Consider the following 14,749-nt stretch of genomic DNA (forward strand, 5'->3'; position numbering starts at 1 on the left):
GCATGCGCCAAAACAATTTCACCAGAAGGTTGAATGTTCTCAGCTGTAAACGCAATAGATGTGTCGTTCACATCTCATTGGATTAGTACCTTGTTTTTTTTTTCTTCAAGGGCTCTGAAAGACTTTAATGCCTGGCTAGCTCAGTCGGTAGAGCATGAGACTCTTAATCTCAGGGTCGTGGGTTCGAGCCCCACGTCGGGCGATGACTTGACTGAAGCTGTCAGTATGATTTCAGTTAAGCTATTTGTTTGTTGTGCCATTGCACAAGTAAAATGGTGCTCTGGTCATCTTCCAAGCCCCCCCCCCCCCCCCCCCCCCAATAAGCTTCAGTTACTCCACCAGGAATTGGTTGCTAAGAATCACTAAAGGTGTTTGATGATCCTTAAATGAGTAGTTCTTAACGTGCCTGTCAATGTTCAGCAATCATTATGAAACATGCCAATTCTTTGCAAAAAGATCATTGAAAAATGTTTGTATGGACACAGAATTCCTCAGCAAGCTGCATTGGATGAAGGAGACAGAGGCTTACACCTCTCTTTAGCAGAACCTTGGGATAGGGGAAAAACATCAATGACTAGCAAGAACTAAGAACCAAATTAGCTAAACTGCATATAGGGAGTGATGTTATCAAGGTACACCAAGTCACAGATGCTTGCTCAAGACAAGACATTTCACCAAATCTTGCCTTTGATGGTTCAGTGTCGCACTAGCATCCCCTGTTAGCAGAAGGCCTGAGTCACGATGGGTCCCTTTCAAGGAGTCTGTGGGACATGGTATATCCATAAAGAGGCCTGGAAAACTACTGCTCCATTCCCGTCGATAGCTCAGATGGTAGAGCGGAGGACTGTAGATGAAGCGGGACAGGTGTCCTTAGGTCGCTGGTTCAATTCCGCCGCGAAGGAAGAGCTTTCACTTAAGGTGGGCTGACTGTCTTTTTTCTTTGGCAAATGGACCTTTGTCTTTCATTGGCTGAAAAAGCAAACGAGGATCTTTGCGCTCTGCGGGCCACGTGAATACAAACGCATGGGGCTAGTGGCGCAATGGATAATGCATCTGACTACGGATCAGAAGATTCTAGGTTCGACTCCTAGCTAGCTCGGCTTTTGGTCACTTCCACATTGCTAAAATGAGCAATTAGCCAACCCACACTGCAAATCATGAAAATCCCATAAGACACACTCAACAATCACCCTGTTTCTAGACCCAAAGCTTACCCTCACCTTGTCTTTCACAGAAAAGATCTCATCTTCCGTCACATTCGAGTGCCTCTTTCGGCTTTTATGGCCACCATTTTGCAAAATCTTTCAGACATCATATTTCCACAAGTGAGCTGTTATCTGATAATCTTCGCTATCTTGTTGCATGCGCCAAAACAATTTCACCAGAAGGTTGAATGTACTCAGCTGTAAACGCAATAGATGTGTCGTTCACATCTCATTGGATTAGTACCTTGTTTTTTTTTCTTCAAGGGCTCTGAAAGACTTTCATGCCTGGCTAGCTCAGTCGGTAGAGCATGAGACTCTTAATCTCAGGGTCGTGGGTTCGAGCCCCACGTCGGGCGATGACTTGACTGAAGCTGTCAGTATGATTTCAGTTAAGCTATTTGTTTGTTGTGCCATTGCACAAGTAAAATGGTGCTCTGGTCATCTTCCAAGCCCCCCCCCCCCCCCCCCCCCCCCCCAATAAGCTTCAGTTACTCCACCAGGAATTGGTTGCTAAGAATCACTAAAGGTGTTTGATGATCCTTAAATGAGTAGTTCTTAACGTGCCTGTCAATGTTCAGCAATCATTATGAAACATGCCAATTCTTTGCAAAAAGATCATTGAAAAATGTTTGTATGGACACAGAATTCCTCAGCAAGCTGCATTGGATGAAGGAGACAGAGGCTTACACCTCTCTTTAGCAGAACCTTGGGATAGGGGAAAAACATCAATGACTAGCAAGAACTAAGAACCAAATTAGCTAAACTGCATATAGGGAGTGATGTTATCAAGGTACACCAAGTCACAGATGCTTGCTCAAGACAAGACATTTCACCAAATCTTGCCTTTGATGGTTCAGTGTCGCACTAGCATCCCCTGTTAGCAGAAGGCCTGAGTCACGATGGGTCCCTTTCAAGGAGTCTGTGGGACATGGTATATCCATAAAGAGGCCTGGAAAACTACTGCTCCATTCCCGTCGATAGCTCAGATGGTAGAGCGGAGGACTGTAGATGAAGCGGGACAGGTGTCCTTAGGTCGCTGGTTCAATTCCGCCGCGAAGGAAGAGCTTTCACTTAAGGTGGGCTGACTGTCTTTTTTCTTTGGCAAATGGACCTTTGTCTTTCATTGGCTGAAAAAGCAAACGAGGATCTTTGCGCTCTGCGGGCCACGTGAATACAAACGCATGGGGCTAGTGGCGCAATGGATAATGCATCTGACTACGGATCAGAAGATTCTAGGTTCGACTCCTAGCTAGCTCGGCTTTTGGTCACTTCCACATTGCTAAAATGAGCAATTAGCCAACCCACACTGCAAATCATGAAAATCCCATAAGACACACTCAACAATCACCCTGTTTCTAGACCCAAAGCTTACCCTCACCTTGTCTTTCACAGAAAAGATCTCATCTTCCGTCACATTCGAGTGCCTCTTTCGGCTTTTATGGCCACCATTTTGCAAAATCTTTCAGACATCATATTTCCACAAGTGAGCTGTTATCTGATAATCTTCGCTATCTTGTTGCATGCGCCAAAACAATTTCACCAGAAGGTTGAATGTACTCAGCTGTAAACGCAATAGATGTGTCGTTCACATCTCATTGGATTAGTACCTTGTTTTTTTTCTTCAAGGGCTGTGAAAGACTTTCATGCCTGGCTAGCTCAGTCGGTAGAGCATGAGACTCTTAATCTCAGGGTCGTGGGTTTGAGCCCCACGTCGGGCGATGACTTGACTGAAGCTGTCAGTATGATTTCAGTTAAGCTATTTGTTTGTTGTGCCATTGCACAAGTAAAATGGTGCTCTGGTCATCCTCCAAGCCCCCCCCCCCCACAATAAGCTTCAGTTACTCCACCAGGAATTGGTTGCTAAGAATCACTAAAGGTGTTTGATGATCCTTAAATGAGTAGTTCTTAACGTGCCTGTCAATGTTCAGCAATCATTATGAAACATGCCAATTCTTTGCAAAAAGATCATTGAAAAATGTTTGTATGGACACAGAATTCCTCAGCAAGCTGCATTGCATGAAGGAGACAGAGGCTTACACCTCTCTTTAGCAGAACCTTGGGATAGGGGAAAAACATCAATGACTAGCAAGAACTAAGAACCAAATTAGCTAAACTGCATATAGGGAGTGATGTTATCAAGGTACACCAAGTCACAGATGCTTGCTCAAGACAAGACATTTCACCAAATCTTGCCTTTGATGGTTCAGTGTCGCACTAGCATCCCCTGTTAGCAAAAGGCCTGAGTCACTATGGGTCCCTTTCAAGGAGTCTGTGGGACATGGTATATCCATAAAGAGGCCTGGAAAACTACTGCTCCATTCCCTTCGATAGCTCAGATGGTAGAGCGGAGGACTGTAGATGAAGCGGGACAGGTATCCTTAGGTCGCTGGTTCAATTCCGGCTCGAAGGAAGAGCTTTCACTTAAGGTGGGCTGACTGTCTTTTTTCTTTGGCAAATGGACCTTTGCCTTTCATTGGCTGAAAAAGCAAAAGAGGATCTTTGCACTCTGCGGGCCACGTGAATACAAACGCATGGGGCTAGTGGCGCAATGGATAACGCATCTGACTACGGATCAGAAGATTCTAGGTTCGACTCCTAGCTAGCTCTGCTTTTGGTCACTTCCACATTGCTAAAATGAGCAATTAGCCAACCCACACTGCAAATCATGAAAATCCCATAAGACACACTCAACAATCACCCTGTTTCTAGACCCAAAGCTTACCCTCACCTTGTCTTTCACAGAAAAGATCTCATCTTCCGTCACATTCGAGTGCCTCTTTCGGCTTTTATGGCCACCATTTTGCACAATCTTTCAGACATCATATTTCCACAAGTGAGCTGTTATCTGATAATCTTCGCTATCTTGTTGCATGCGCCAAAACAATTTCACCAGAAGGTTGAATGTTCTCAGCTGTAAACGCAATAGATGTGTCGTTCACATCTCATTGGATTAGTACCTTGTTTTTTTTTTCTTCAAGGGCTCTGAAAGACTTTAATGCCTGGCTAGCTCAGTCGGTAGAGCATGAGACTCTTAATCTCAGGGTCGTGGGTTCGAGCCCCACGTCGGGCGATGACTTGACTGAAGCTGTCAGTATGATTTCAGTTAAGCTATTTGTTTGTTGTGCCATTGCACAAGTAAAATGGTGCTCTGGTCATCTTCCAAGCCCCCCCCCCCCACAATAAGCTTCAGTTACTCCACCAGGAATTGGTTGCTAAGAATCACTAAAGGTGTTTGATGATCCTTAAATGAGTAGTTCTTAACGTGCCTGTCAATCTTCAGCAATCATTATGAAACATGCCAATTTTTTGCAAAAAGATCATTGAAAAATGTTTGTATGGACACAGAATTCCTCAGCAAGCTGCATTGGATGAAGGAGACAGAGGCTTACACCTCTCTTTAGCAGAACCTTGGGATAGGGGAAAAACATCAATGACTAGCAAGAACTAAGAACCAAATTAGCTAAACTGCATATAGGGAGTGATGTTATCAAGGTACACCAAGTCACAGATGCTTGCTCAAGACAAGACATTTCACCAAATCTTGCCTTTGATGGTTCAGTGTCGCACTAGCATCCCCTGTTAGCAGAAGGCCTGAGTCACGATGGGTCCCTTTCAAGGAGTCTGTGGGACATGGTATATCCATAAAGAGGCCTGGAAAACTACTGCTCCATTCCCTTCGATAGCTCAGATGGTAGAGCGGAGGACTGTAGATGAAGCGGCACAGGTGTCCTTAGGTCGCTGGTTCAATTCCGCCGCGAAGGAAGAGCTTTCACTTAAGGTGGGCTGACTGTCTTTTTTCTTTGGCAAATGGACCTTTGTCTTTCATTGGCTGAAAAAGCAAACGAGGATCTTTGCGCTCTGCGGGCCACGTGAATACAAACGCATGGGGCTAGTGGCGCAATGGATAATGCATCTGACTACGGATCAGAAGATTCTAGGTTCGACTCCTAGCTAGCTCGGCTTTTGGTCACTTCCACATTGCTAAAATGAGCAATTAGCCAACCCACACTGCAAATCATGAAAATCCCATAAGACACACTCAACAATCACCCTGTTTCTAGACCCAAAGCTTACCCTCACCTTGTCTTTCACAGAAAACATCTCATCTTCCGTCACATTCGAGTGCCTCTTTCGGCTTTTATGGCCACCATTTTGCACAATCTTTCAGACATCATATTTGCACAAGTGAGCTGTTATCTGATAATCTTCGCTATCTTGTTGCATGCGCCAAAACAATTTCACCAGAAGGTTGAACGTACTCAGCTGTAAACGCAATAGATGTGTCGTTCACATCTCATTGGATTAGTACCTTGTTTTTTTTTCTTCAAGGGCTGTGAAAGACTTTCATGCCTGGCTAGCTCAGTCGGTAGAGCATGAGACTCTTAATCTCAGGGTCGTGGGTTCGAGCCCCACGTCGGGCGATGACTTGACTGAAGCTGTCAGTATGATTTCAGTTAAGCTATTTGTTTGTTGTGCCATTGCACAAGTAAAATGGTGCTCTGGTCATCCTCCAATCCCCCCCCCCCAATAAGCTTCAGTTACTCCACCAGGAATTGGTTGCTAAGAATCACTAAAGGTGTTTGATGATCCTTAAATGAGTAGTTCTTAACGTGCCTGTCAATGTTCAGCAATCATTATGAAACATGCCAATTCTTTGCAAAAAGATCATTGAAAAATGTTTGTATGGACACAGAATTCCTCAGCAAGCTGCATTGGATGAAGGAGACAGAGGCTTACACCTCTCTTTAGCAGAACCTTGGGATAGGGGAAAAACATCAATGACTAGCAAGAACTAAGAACCAAATTAGCTAAACTGCATATAGGGAGTGATGTTATCAAGGTACACCAAGTCACAGATGCTTGCTCAAGACAAGACATTTCACCAAATCTTGCCTTTGATGGTTCAGTGTCGCACTAGCATCCCCTGTTAGCAGAAGGCCTGAGTCACAATGGGTCCCTTTCAAGGAGTCTGTGGGACATGGTATATCCATAAAGAGGCCTGGAAAACTACTGCTCCATTCCCTTCGATAGCTCAGATGGTAGAGCGGAGGACTGTAGATGAAGCGGGACAGGTATCCTTAGGTCGCTGGTTCAATTCCGGCTCGAAGGAAGAGCTTTCACTTAAGGTGGGCTGACTGTCTTTTTTCTTTGGCAAATGGACCTTTGCCTTTCATTGGCTGAAAAAGCAAAAGAGGATCTTTGCGCTCTGCGGGCCACGTGAATACAAACGCATGGGGCTAGTGGCGCCCCCGGCCGCTGGTTAGTCGAGCTCGATCTCGGTCATTCTTGGTTGTGATATCCAATCAAATCACTTACTTGCAACCAAGATTCGAACCTCTCCTCCAATAAGCTGTTCTCTAGCGTACGACATCTCGCCCAAGAGTAACCTAGAATTACCCAATCAGTTGCCACGATGAATGTCCGGGGCGATGACAAAGGACTAACCAATGAGATGCAAGAAGAGAGAAGAGCGCTTGAAGGAAAAAAAAAAAAAAAAACAAAAAAAAGAGCGCTTCATTTGCATTTGCGAACATCGCTAAAAGTGTCGAAGCAAGATTTGATCCCGTTTTCAACGTTGATCACGACTTTTCACAGTAAGTACGGAGTTGTCATTGTGAAATTTACTTTTAAATGTTTGTGCTATCGTAATAACACGTTTTTGCTGATGGTATTACCTGTCGTACTCCGCTAGAAAGGTTGTTTTCCTTTGGTCATTTACAGTAAGTGTCCTCCATTGTTGTTGTTCAACCAGCGGGGTTTTTCCACTGACCGTGTAGTAAAATAACAAGTAAATCTTTTTTAATCGTCTGAAAGCGAGGCTAACTGAAATGTGTAACCGAACTTTTTAGCAAGCAGCGGTTTTTTTCACGTTGGTCATTTACTGTATTGAAAACGTCAGGCCAAAAATAAAATCAGAGCATCAGCTGCTCAAATATGAATAATAACCGGACCTTTTACGTGTCGATTGCTGCTTCTTTGTGTTTGTTATTTGCCTTTCGGCCGCATGTTTTACTAGCGAGTACTTTCACACATGCACACGAATACTTTTATTTGTTCAAAGTTATTTTTGTTGTTTTTATTATTAAACATAAGAAAAATTTATGAATGAATTATTTCGGGAATGAGTCAGACTGTTGTCCTCAAGCTTTGCAATATGTTATTTTCTTTTGTTGTGTTTAATGTTTTGAATAATAGTAATTAATAATAATAATAATTAATAATAATTTAAATTAATAACATTCCGCAAAAAACAAGCAATTGGTATTTAAGAACTCACAAAAAAATCAAAGTAAATAATACATGTATCCATCCAATCAAATAAAACTGTATTAAAGCCTTCAATCTGTAGCATTTTATTTTCTCATCTTGTGTTTGCACAGCTCAGTTTATGGTTTACAATCTGCTTTTCTCATTTGATTCATTCAGCTTTTATGATGGAACCCAGATTCAGAAGACTGGCTAGTGGCATTCTGAATTTGTCAGACTCATCGGAAGCCTATTCCTATAAGAAGGCAAAAAAAGGAAAGCCATGGATGAAGCCCTTGTCCCCGGAAGCAGTACTGGAAAAGGCAACAAAGAACCTGCTGGATCATCAGGGAGATCTTTCCAACAGAAAGCATCTTCTTGGCTTCTTTGAGATCCAGTTTGGTATTTTCCAGGGCCAGACATTCAAATGGCTGCTGGAAAATGCTTTAGGTTATGCTGCCTACCTTGTTGCTGCTATGAAGAGAGATCCAACAGGGGGTAGTAAAGACACCAAGGATCATGCCAGCAACAAAGAAAGTTTCAGAGAATACATGGAAATGTTTCCATCTGCCAAAACTGCTGTGGCGATGAAAGAGGAGCAGTGGTCACGAGAGAAGACACAGCCTAGTTTGTCCAGCCAGCCGGGACCATCGATGGCATCCTCTTCTTCTCAGACTCCATCAACGTCTAATCCTTCTGCTGCAAGACCTCCCAGTTCACCATCACACCCCAAAACTCCTCAGCCCATCTCCACCGCGTCTCTCTCTTCCCTATTAGTGGGTAATTTGGCCAAGGACAAAAACATTGAGAAAGCTGTAAAAAGGCTGGCGTCCCCATTTAAAGTCAGACCCTGTAAGAAAACAATTCTCTTTTTTTCCAAACCCTGAGTTACATTAAATCTTATTGGCAGTGGATGTTAATGCTGTGTTGTTGTTGTTTTTTCAGCTTTGATACATGCACGGCCACATTCCACATCCACAACTTTAAACAAGCCAGCTGGATCCCTTTCTTCCTCACCTGCGCTTGTAGGATCCCCCTTCACCCTCGAAGCCTCCCCCTCCTCCTCCTCCTCCTCCCTCCCAGTAGCAGGACCCTCTTCCCCACACCCAACTGTGGAAACCTCCATCAATCCTCCACAGACACCACCAGCCTTTGGCCCTAAAGCCAGTGAGGAGTTCTCCACCGCTGCAGGTCCAAAAACTCCCACCACATTTCCACCCGTGTCGAGTGAAGTGGACGACAGCACGCTTCTGGCAGAAGCACTCAGATGGGATAAATCTCACTCAGCAAGTATGTACATTTTATATAGAATTTTTTATGTATTTACTCAAGCATGCATTTAAAGAAAAAAAAAAACACACACACACACACCACTGACACCAACATTTTTATTTATATATTTAAACAAAACCCTTTTGCATTTGCTCTGACTGAAAAAGCTTTAAGGTTTAAGTGTCCCCTGAAATTTTAAATTTTATCCATGCACAAATTCTATTAATAGACTTTTTACCTTCTCTTTTTCCTCTCAGCACAAAGAGTGTGTCTTCCAGCCGGCTGGCTCCACACACTGCCTGAGGTGGACCAGAGATGGATGTCCAAAGCTCTTTTCAAATGGACAGCGCAAGGACATCCTGAACTGGACTTCAGCAGGGTGGACAGACTGTGGTGGTATCCTCCACAATTCCCATTGCACGTCACCAATGTCCCTCAGCCCGAAGACTATTTTGGCAGCCCCCTCTTCCTTTGGATGCCCCGAAAACTCTGGCAAGTCAAGCTGACATGTCCTCATTCAGATTGCCACAAAGGGCTTCTGACCTCATCTGGTGTTCATCAGAAGATCAGGCAAGTTATTTCTCTGGACATAACTTACTTTGTGGCATCTGAATATTTAGTTTGCAAAATATGCAAAAGAAAGGTCATCAGCTGGAGCCATGCCATCGTCTCCCAGCTGGATGTGGGGCACAGGGGGCAGTTTCCCTGCATCCTCACATCCAAGCTTGCCTGTGACCTGAGGGTGGTCACTTTGATGCGCCAGAGGGGTCTGGGAAACAGCAGCAGCCAGATTAGGAAGAAGGTGCAGGAGAGTCATTCAGAAGTGTGGCTGAAGAAGACTGTCCAGTACCTGACGGACTGTAAACAAGTCAAAGGGGCTGTTGAAAAGGGTCTCATAAGACCAGTCACGTTTTCACCTCCCCCTCCAATGCCTACTGTTCCAAAGCACAGGTGGATGATGCAGGTCTACGCCCAAGATGTTCTCCAGAGGCTGACTGAGGTCAAGGCCTCAGTAACATCAACTTATGGACGCATCTTGAAGCTGGACTCCACCAAGAAAGTGGCTCGGAAACTGGCTGGAAGGGGTTTTGGAACAGCGACCTGGGCAACAAATGTTGGCAATGAGCACGGCCAAATAATAATGTCTGTGCTCACTGCTAGCGAAGGTTTTGGCTTGGGGCCAATGATCGAAGGGCTAATAAGGAGATATGCAGTGGCTGGGGTACCTCCCCCTGAAGTGCTTTACGTCGACAGAGACTGCTGTGGAAACACGCTTCTTCGGCGAATGTTCCAGAAGTGGAAAGACCTTCACATCCGCCTGGACATATGGCACTTCATGAGAAGGTTTTCGGTGGGCTGCACCACTGATTCACACCAGCTGTATGCATCCTTCATGAGGCGCCTCAGCCACTGTCTCTTTATGTGGGATGAGGAAGATCTGACAGCCCTCAAGATCGCAAAGCGCTCCGAACTTTCTGCCAGGCTCACCAATCCCTCAGATGCTGACGTGCTGCGGTCCATTAGCCGCAGTGAGTTAGCCCTGCACTGCAGGAGAACGACACGTGGCTCTCAGGAGACTCTGGCTCTCATCAAAAGCCTCATCCAAGCTTTTGATGGGGACAATGGCCGCGACACTCTGGGGGTCCCTCTGATCAACTCGGAACGCATGGCTGGCATTTTAGCTGCTCAGGCAAAACATGTGGCCTGCATCCAGGACCCCCCAGGCATCCAGCTGTACACCAGGACGGGAACAATCCTGAAAGGAGGACATCGTTTGCCCACATACCGCTGTGCCAGAGGTTCAACATCCCTTGAATCTTTTCATCTTCACCTGAATAGGTTCATCCCTGGTAAGTTGTTCTTTTATCTTTCCTTGAAACACAAAAATCCTAAAATATTGTAAAAAATATAGAAAGCCATATGTATTAATGCATGGAAACGTGTGTTTTGTTTTTTCCATGGATACTACAGGCACCCTGGCAAGTGATGTCTTCTTCCAGGCCTACCTGTTAGATGGGCTGGCCAGGTGGAATGAAGACCGCGCTGTAGCCGCCACATCAGACAAGCAGCAGCAGCCATGCTCCTACGACCATCTCCTGCGGCATGCTGCTAACAGTTTGTCTGAGGAGGTCCTTGGCCAGGAAATTGTTCCCTATACTGGGCCAAGGAAATACACAGGTATGCACACTTTTTTTGAAAAGAACTTCAAAACCTTTTTTCTTCTTCTAATGAGTGCTTTGCCTTTTACAGGTGAACTTCTAGGGGTGGAGTACCTTTACCAGCAAACTGGTAAAGTTCTCCAAGATTACAGACAGGCTGTTGAAGAGTCTGAGACAATGGACATGGAGATTGAAGACAGCTTCAATGAACCCGAAGAGTTTGAAGACTTCACTGTGGCCACTTTGGAGCCAGTGAGGACCTTCACAGTCTCTTCAACGTCATCCTTGGCACCCACCAGCAGTCTGTCAGCTCCAGACCCTCAGCCTGGCCCCTCTTGGTCTCCTCCTCCTCCTGAGGGTCCTTCAACGAGTGCGACACACTCAGCGCCTGGACCTACATCACCATCTCCCTCTTCATCACCTTCCGCCACCACCTCTGTTCCCCCTTGTGTCTTATCCCCCGCTGAACAGAGCAGTGAGTTTAGTTCAACTTTTCTATTGAAAAAAGAAAAAGTAAAGTAGTATGTATGTTTTTTATTTATTTACCGGTATTTTGTTTTGCAAATGGGAAAAAGGTCTAGGAGTGCTTTCATTATAAGGATTTATCATGTTACTGTTTATTAAGGGATTTGCTTTTTTCTTTTACAGCCTCCAAAACAGATCTGCCAGCAACCCCTCAACAGTTGGACTCTTCATGTGACGTAAGACTAAGTTCTTTTCAAAAGCATAAATGTCTTTTTTCTTTTAATTTGATTCACTAATTGTTGTTCTTGTTTTATAGGATTCTGTCGGCCCTGACAACGTGGAGGGTTATGGGGCCGTGCAGGAGCTGGCTGATTTCTTGGTCGGCCTCCGGCACAATAACCTTGTGGTGACTGCAGAGGAGTCAAACCGGATCGTTTCCCTGTGGCAGTCATTGGGGGATTATGACAAACAAAAAACGGTTTACTCCCAGCGTCACCAAGCCCACCTGAAGCAGGGTAGATTTAGAGCAACCAAAAAAATTGTAGCCCCCGGCGTCGAAAGCACAAAAAGGTGAGTAGACAAAAAACACACAAGAGCTGAGCCACCAAAAGAAGTGACACAAAACAAAATGTTTGGTTTTAAAATAACACTTTAAATCATATATCCTTGTTTTTTTGTCCTTACTTTTCCCCTTCTTTTTTCATTCAGGTGTTTTATCGGGGCTCACAGTCCTGCACAGTGGCCAGACTGCAACCGAGTGTCAGAGGCCATCTTTGTGAGACTCTGTGCCTTGTACCCAAACGCCGTCCGATGCGAAGGGAAGAAGGTTTCTCGGTTCACTATGGTGGTGCGAATGTACAGGACGATTAGAGAGTGTGTCGTCTCAAATGCCAGAATTATGAGTGAGACCACCATCCAGCTCCCAGAAGTAAATGCTGCTACAGTCACACAATGGTAAGTAAATTAGAATGATTTTAATACATGACATTTTCAGTCTTTATGAATACATTTTCAACAACATCAAACAGAAAAATATAAGAAGCTGTATCCTCCAGAATGCATAGAGGAAAATCAAAACAGTTTAATCAAAAAATAGGATCAAACAATAGTAGGGGGGGCTTTTTCATTTGTCTTGCATCTTATAAACACAAAGGCAGCTGGAGCTGTTACCCTGTTTTGATTCTATTGTTGAACCTTTTCGTTTTGCACATATTTACAGGTACAGCAGGCGGTGCCGGGCACAAGAAAAACTAATTTTAAACCAGGGCATCCCACAACCTGCTGCTTCCATGGCAGCTACAGAAAAACTTCCAGATCCACTCCAGAAAGGAACACCTTTACAGGTGGGGACCTCAGCTCAGCCGCACATTTTTGTGCTTCCGCCCAACACTGCTGGGGAGGCAAAACTTAAGGCAAAGCCACAGCTGCAGGCACTAGCACCCCAATTGAGTTCTACACCCTTCATCATCCCATCAGGATCCACCTCACAGGTTTTGGTTCCTCCCGTTTTAAATGTCCCATTCAGTTTTGTCCTGCCTCCTCCTCCTGCCGTGCCGATCATACTTGCTGTGCCGCCATCACCTCAGCCTCTTTCCAGCACGCCATACACGACACAACAATACCGAAAGAGGAAAATGGAAGCAGAAAAAATGGGTATTATGAAAAGGAAATACATAAAAAAAACAGAAACCATAACGTGCAGCAAATGCGGTGGAAACAGACAGCCACCATCCCACCGTCAGTACTTTGGGAACTGGTTTTGTGAAGCAACAGAGACTCAGTCATTTGACAATTGGAGGGCTGAGCTACAGAAGCGTGGATATGGGAAAAAAAAGAGAGGAAATGACCCACCACCACCAGCACCACCACTTTAAACAAAAAGCAGTCCTTGCACAGAAAAACTTGCACATCCAAAGCACCTAATGTTTTATACTGGTTTATATAATTTTTTAAACATTGTAATGATGACACCATCTTTTATATATGTTTTCTATAATATTTTGTTGGTTTTTTTTCTGTAAGAGTTATTGTGTTTTTTAAGCTTCAAGTTGTCGTTCTTGTTTAAAAGGACCACCACCAGCACCACCACAAACAGAGCAGTCCTTGCACAGAAAAATTTGCACATCCCAAAGCACCTATTGTTTTATATTGGTTTATTTTTGTGCTTTTCTATATAGATTTTGTTTTTTCTAAAGTTAAACATTGTAATGATGATACCATCTTTTATATATTTTTTCTATAATATTTTGTTGGTGTTTTCTGTAAGAATTATTGTGTTTTTTAAGCTTTGAGTTGTATTTGTCATTTAAATTTGCTATTTCAATATTTCAGTATTTGATCAAAATATAATAATTGAATTTTTGGATAGAAAACTGTCATATGGATGCCATTTACGGAGGTATTTGCATTAAAGAACTTTTACATGAGCACTTGAGTATTTTAATTTGTGTTCATCTTTTAAATCAACAGTCAGATTTTAGAAGATTGTCAATACATTACATCTGTAGTTGTTTTTACACAAATAATTATATTGTTATGCTGCTGTAGTACATTAATTAGACAATTCATTTTGTTTCAAGATTCAAAGCAAACTTTATTGTCAATCTCTATAATGTTTTCAAATAAATAGAAATTTAAATTCATTTTCTCTTCAAACTCCAGTCTAAAGGAATCTAACTTCAAATTACAGAATGAAATGACCAACAAATAGGGTGAATATAAATATAAAAAAATAAAGTCACTGTTACAAAAAGGTGAAAAAAAATCTTAATTTTCATATAGTTTATAATTCCATTATTAATGTCATATAGTTTATAACTTTATTATTAACAAATCTCATTTGCTATGAGGCCTGGCAAACTTGGCAGAAGAGGTTAAGAAAGCCACGAGGCCAAAAAAAAAACCAGTTCGAACGCGTCCGGTGCGGGGTTCGAACCCGCGGCCTCTGCATGCGTTCCTACAAAACTTGAAAGCTTTACCTCAACTGATGGGCGCAGTCCTTGGCGCAATGGATAACGCATCTGACTACGGATCAGAAGATTCTAGGTTCGACTCCTAGCTAGCTCGGCTTTTGGTCACTTCCACATTGCTAAAATGAGCAATTAGCCAACCCACACTGCAAATCATGAAAATCCCATAAGACACACTCAACAATCACCCTGTTTCTAGACCCAAAGCTTACCCTCACCTTGTCTTTCACAGAAAAGATCTCATCTTCCGTCACATTCGAGTGCCTCTTTCGGCTTTTATGGCCACCATTTTGCACAATCTTTCAGACATCATATTTGCACAAGTGAGCTGTTATCTGATAATCTTCGCTATCTTGTTGCATGCGCCAAAACAATTTCACCAGAAGGTTGAACGTACTCAGCTGTAAACGCAATAGATGTGTCGTTCACATCT

The 14,749-nt window shown here is 43.6% G+C and overlaps 1 protein-coding gene, 1 long non-coding RNA gene and 11 other non-coding genes across 14 annotated transcripts; 12 read left to right on the forward strand and 1 right to left on the reverse strand.

Annotated features, from left to right (window-relative positions):
* Positions 1-129: 129 nt before the first annotated feature.
* trnak-cuu (transfer RNA lysine (anticodon CUU)) lies at positions 130-202 on the forward strand. The gene has a single exon. It is a non-coding gene; the product is annotated as a tRNA-Lys (tRNA).
* An 824-nt stretch (positions 203-1,026) lies between these two features.
* Positions 1,027-1,099, forward strand: trnar-acg (transfer RNA arginine (anticodon ACG)). The gene has a single exon. It is a non-coding gene; the product is annotated as a tRNA-Arg (tRNA).
* A 389-nt stretch (positions 1,100-1,488) lies between these two features.
* trnak-cuu (transfer RNA lysine (anticodon CUU)) lies at positions 1,489-1,561 on the forward strand. Its single transcript has one exon. It is a non-coding gene; the product is annotated as a tRNA-Lys (tRNA).
* Positions 1,562-2,389: 828 nt separating this feature from the next.
* trnar-acg (transfer RNA arginine (anticodon ACG)) lies at positions 2,390-2,462 on the forward strand. The gene has a single exon. It is a non-coding gene; the product is annotated as a tRNA-Arg (tRNA).
* Positions 2,463-2,850: 388 nt separating this feature from the next.
* Positions 2,851-2,923, forward strand: trnak-cuu (transfer RNA lysine (anticodon CUU)). Its single transcript has one exon. It is a non-coding gene; the product is annotated as a tRNA-Lys (tRNA).
* Positions 2,924-3,526: 603 nt separating this feature from the next.
* On the forward strand, positions 3,527-3,615 carry trnay-gua (transfer RNA tyrosine (anticodon GUA)). The gene is given in 2 exon segments: positions 3,527-3,563; positions 3,580-3,615. It is a non-coding gene; the product is annotated as a tRNA-Tyr (tRNA).
* Positions 3,616-3,739: 124 nt separating this feature from the next.
* Positions 3,740-3,812, forward strand: trnar-acg (transfer RNA arginine (anticodon ACG)). Its single transcript has one exon. It is a non-coding gene; the product is annotated as a tRNA-Arg (tRNA).
* Positions 3,813-4,202: 390 nt separating this feature from the next.
* Positions 4,203-4,275, forward strand: trnak-cuu (transfer RNA lysine (anticodon CUU)). The gene has a single exon. It is a non-coding gene; the product is annotated as a tRNA-Lys (tRNA).
* An 816-nt stretch (positions 4,276-5,091) lies between these two features.
* Positions 5,092-5,164, forward strand: trnar-acg (transfer RNA arginine (anticodon ACG)). The gene has a single exon. It is a non-coding gene; the product is annotated as a tRNA-Arg (tRNA).
* Positions 5,165-5,553: 389 nt separating this feature from the next.
* Positions 5,554-5,626, forward strand: trnak-cuu (transfer RNA lysine (anticodon CUU)). Its single transcript has one exon. It is a non-coding gene; the product is annotated as a tRNA-Lys (tRNA).
* A 600-nt stretch (positions 5,627-6,226) lies between these two features.
* Positions 6,227-6,315, forward strand: trnay-gua (transfer RNA tyrosine (anticodon GUA)). Its single transcript is given in 2 exon segments — positions 6,227-6,263; positions 6,280-6,315. It is a non-coding gene; the product is annotated as a tRNA-Tyr (tRNA).
* Positions 6,316-7,089: 774 nt separating this feature from the next.
* On the forward strand, positions 7,090-13,486 carry LOC144992538 (uncharacterized). Of its 2 annotated transcripts, none has more exons than XM_078949258.1 (8): positions 7,090-8,303; positions 8,397-8,741; positions 8,981-10,573; positions 10,695-11,252; positions 11,531-11,583; positions 11,664-11,917; positions 12,056-12,301; positions 12,567-13,486. In XM_078949258.1, the coding sequence occupies exons 1-8, from the start codon at positions 7,637-7,639 to the stop codon at positions 13,219-13,221; spliced, it is 4,371 nt and encodes a 1,456-aa protein (XP_078805384.1). In that variant the 5' UTR covers positions 7,090-7,636; the 3' UTR covers positions 13,222-13,486. The 2 variants fall into 2 exon arrangements, with proteins under 2 accessions (XP_078805384.1, XP_078805383.1); XM_078949257.1 differs by having other exon boundaries at positions 7,091-8,303; positions 10,695-11,357.
* LOC144992540 (uncharacterized) lies at positions 12,927-14,657 on the reverse strand. The gene is made up of 2 exons (XR_013656572.1): positions 13,483-14,657; positions 12,927-13,266 (listed from the first exon to the last, which is right to left on the reverse strand). It is a non-coding gene; the product is annotated as an uncharacterized LOC144992540 (long non-coding RNA).
* Positions 14,658-14,749: the final 92 nt, after the last annotated feature.

The sequence above is a fragment of the Oryzias latipes genome, chromosome 6, assembly GCF_053564925.1.
Source record: "Oryzias latipes strain Hd-rR chromosome 6, Olatipes_Hd-rR_3.1".
Taxonomy (NCBI): Eukaryota; Metazoa; Chordata; class Actinopteri; order Beloniformes; family Adrianichthyidae; genus Oryzias; species Oryzias latipes.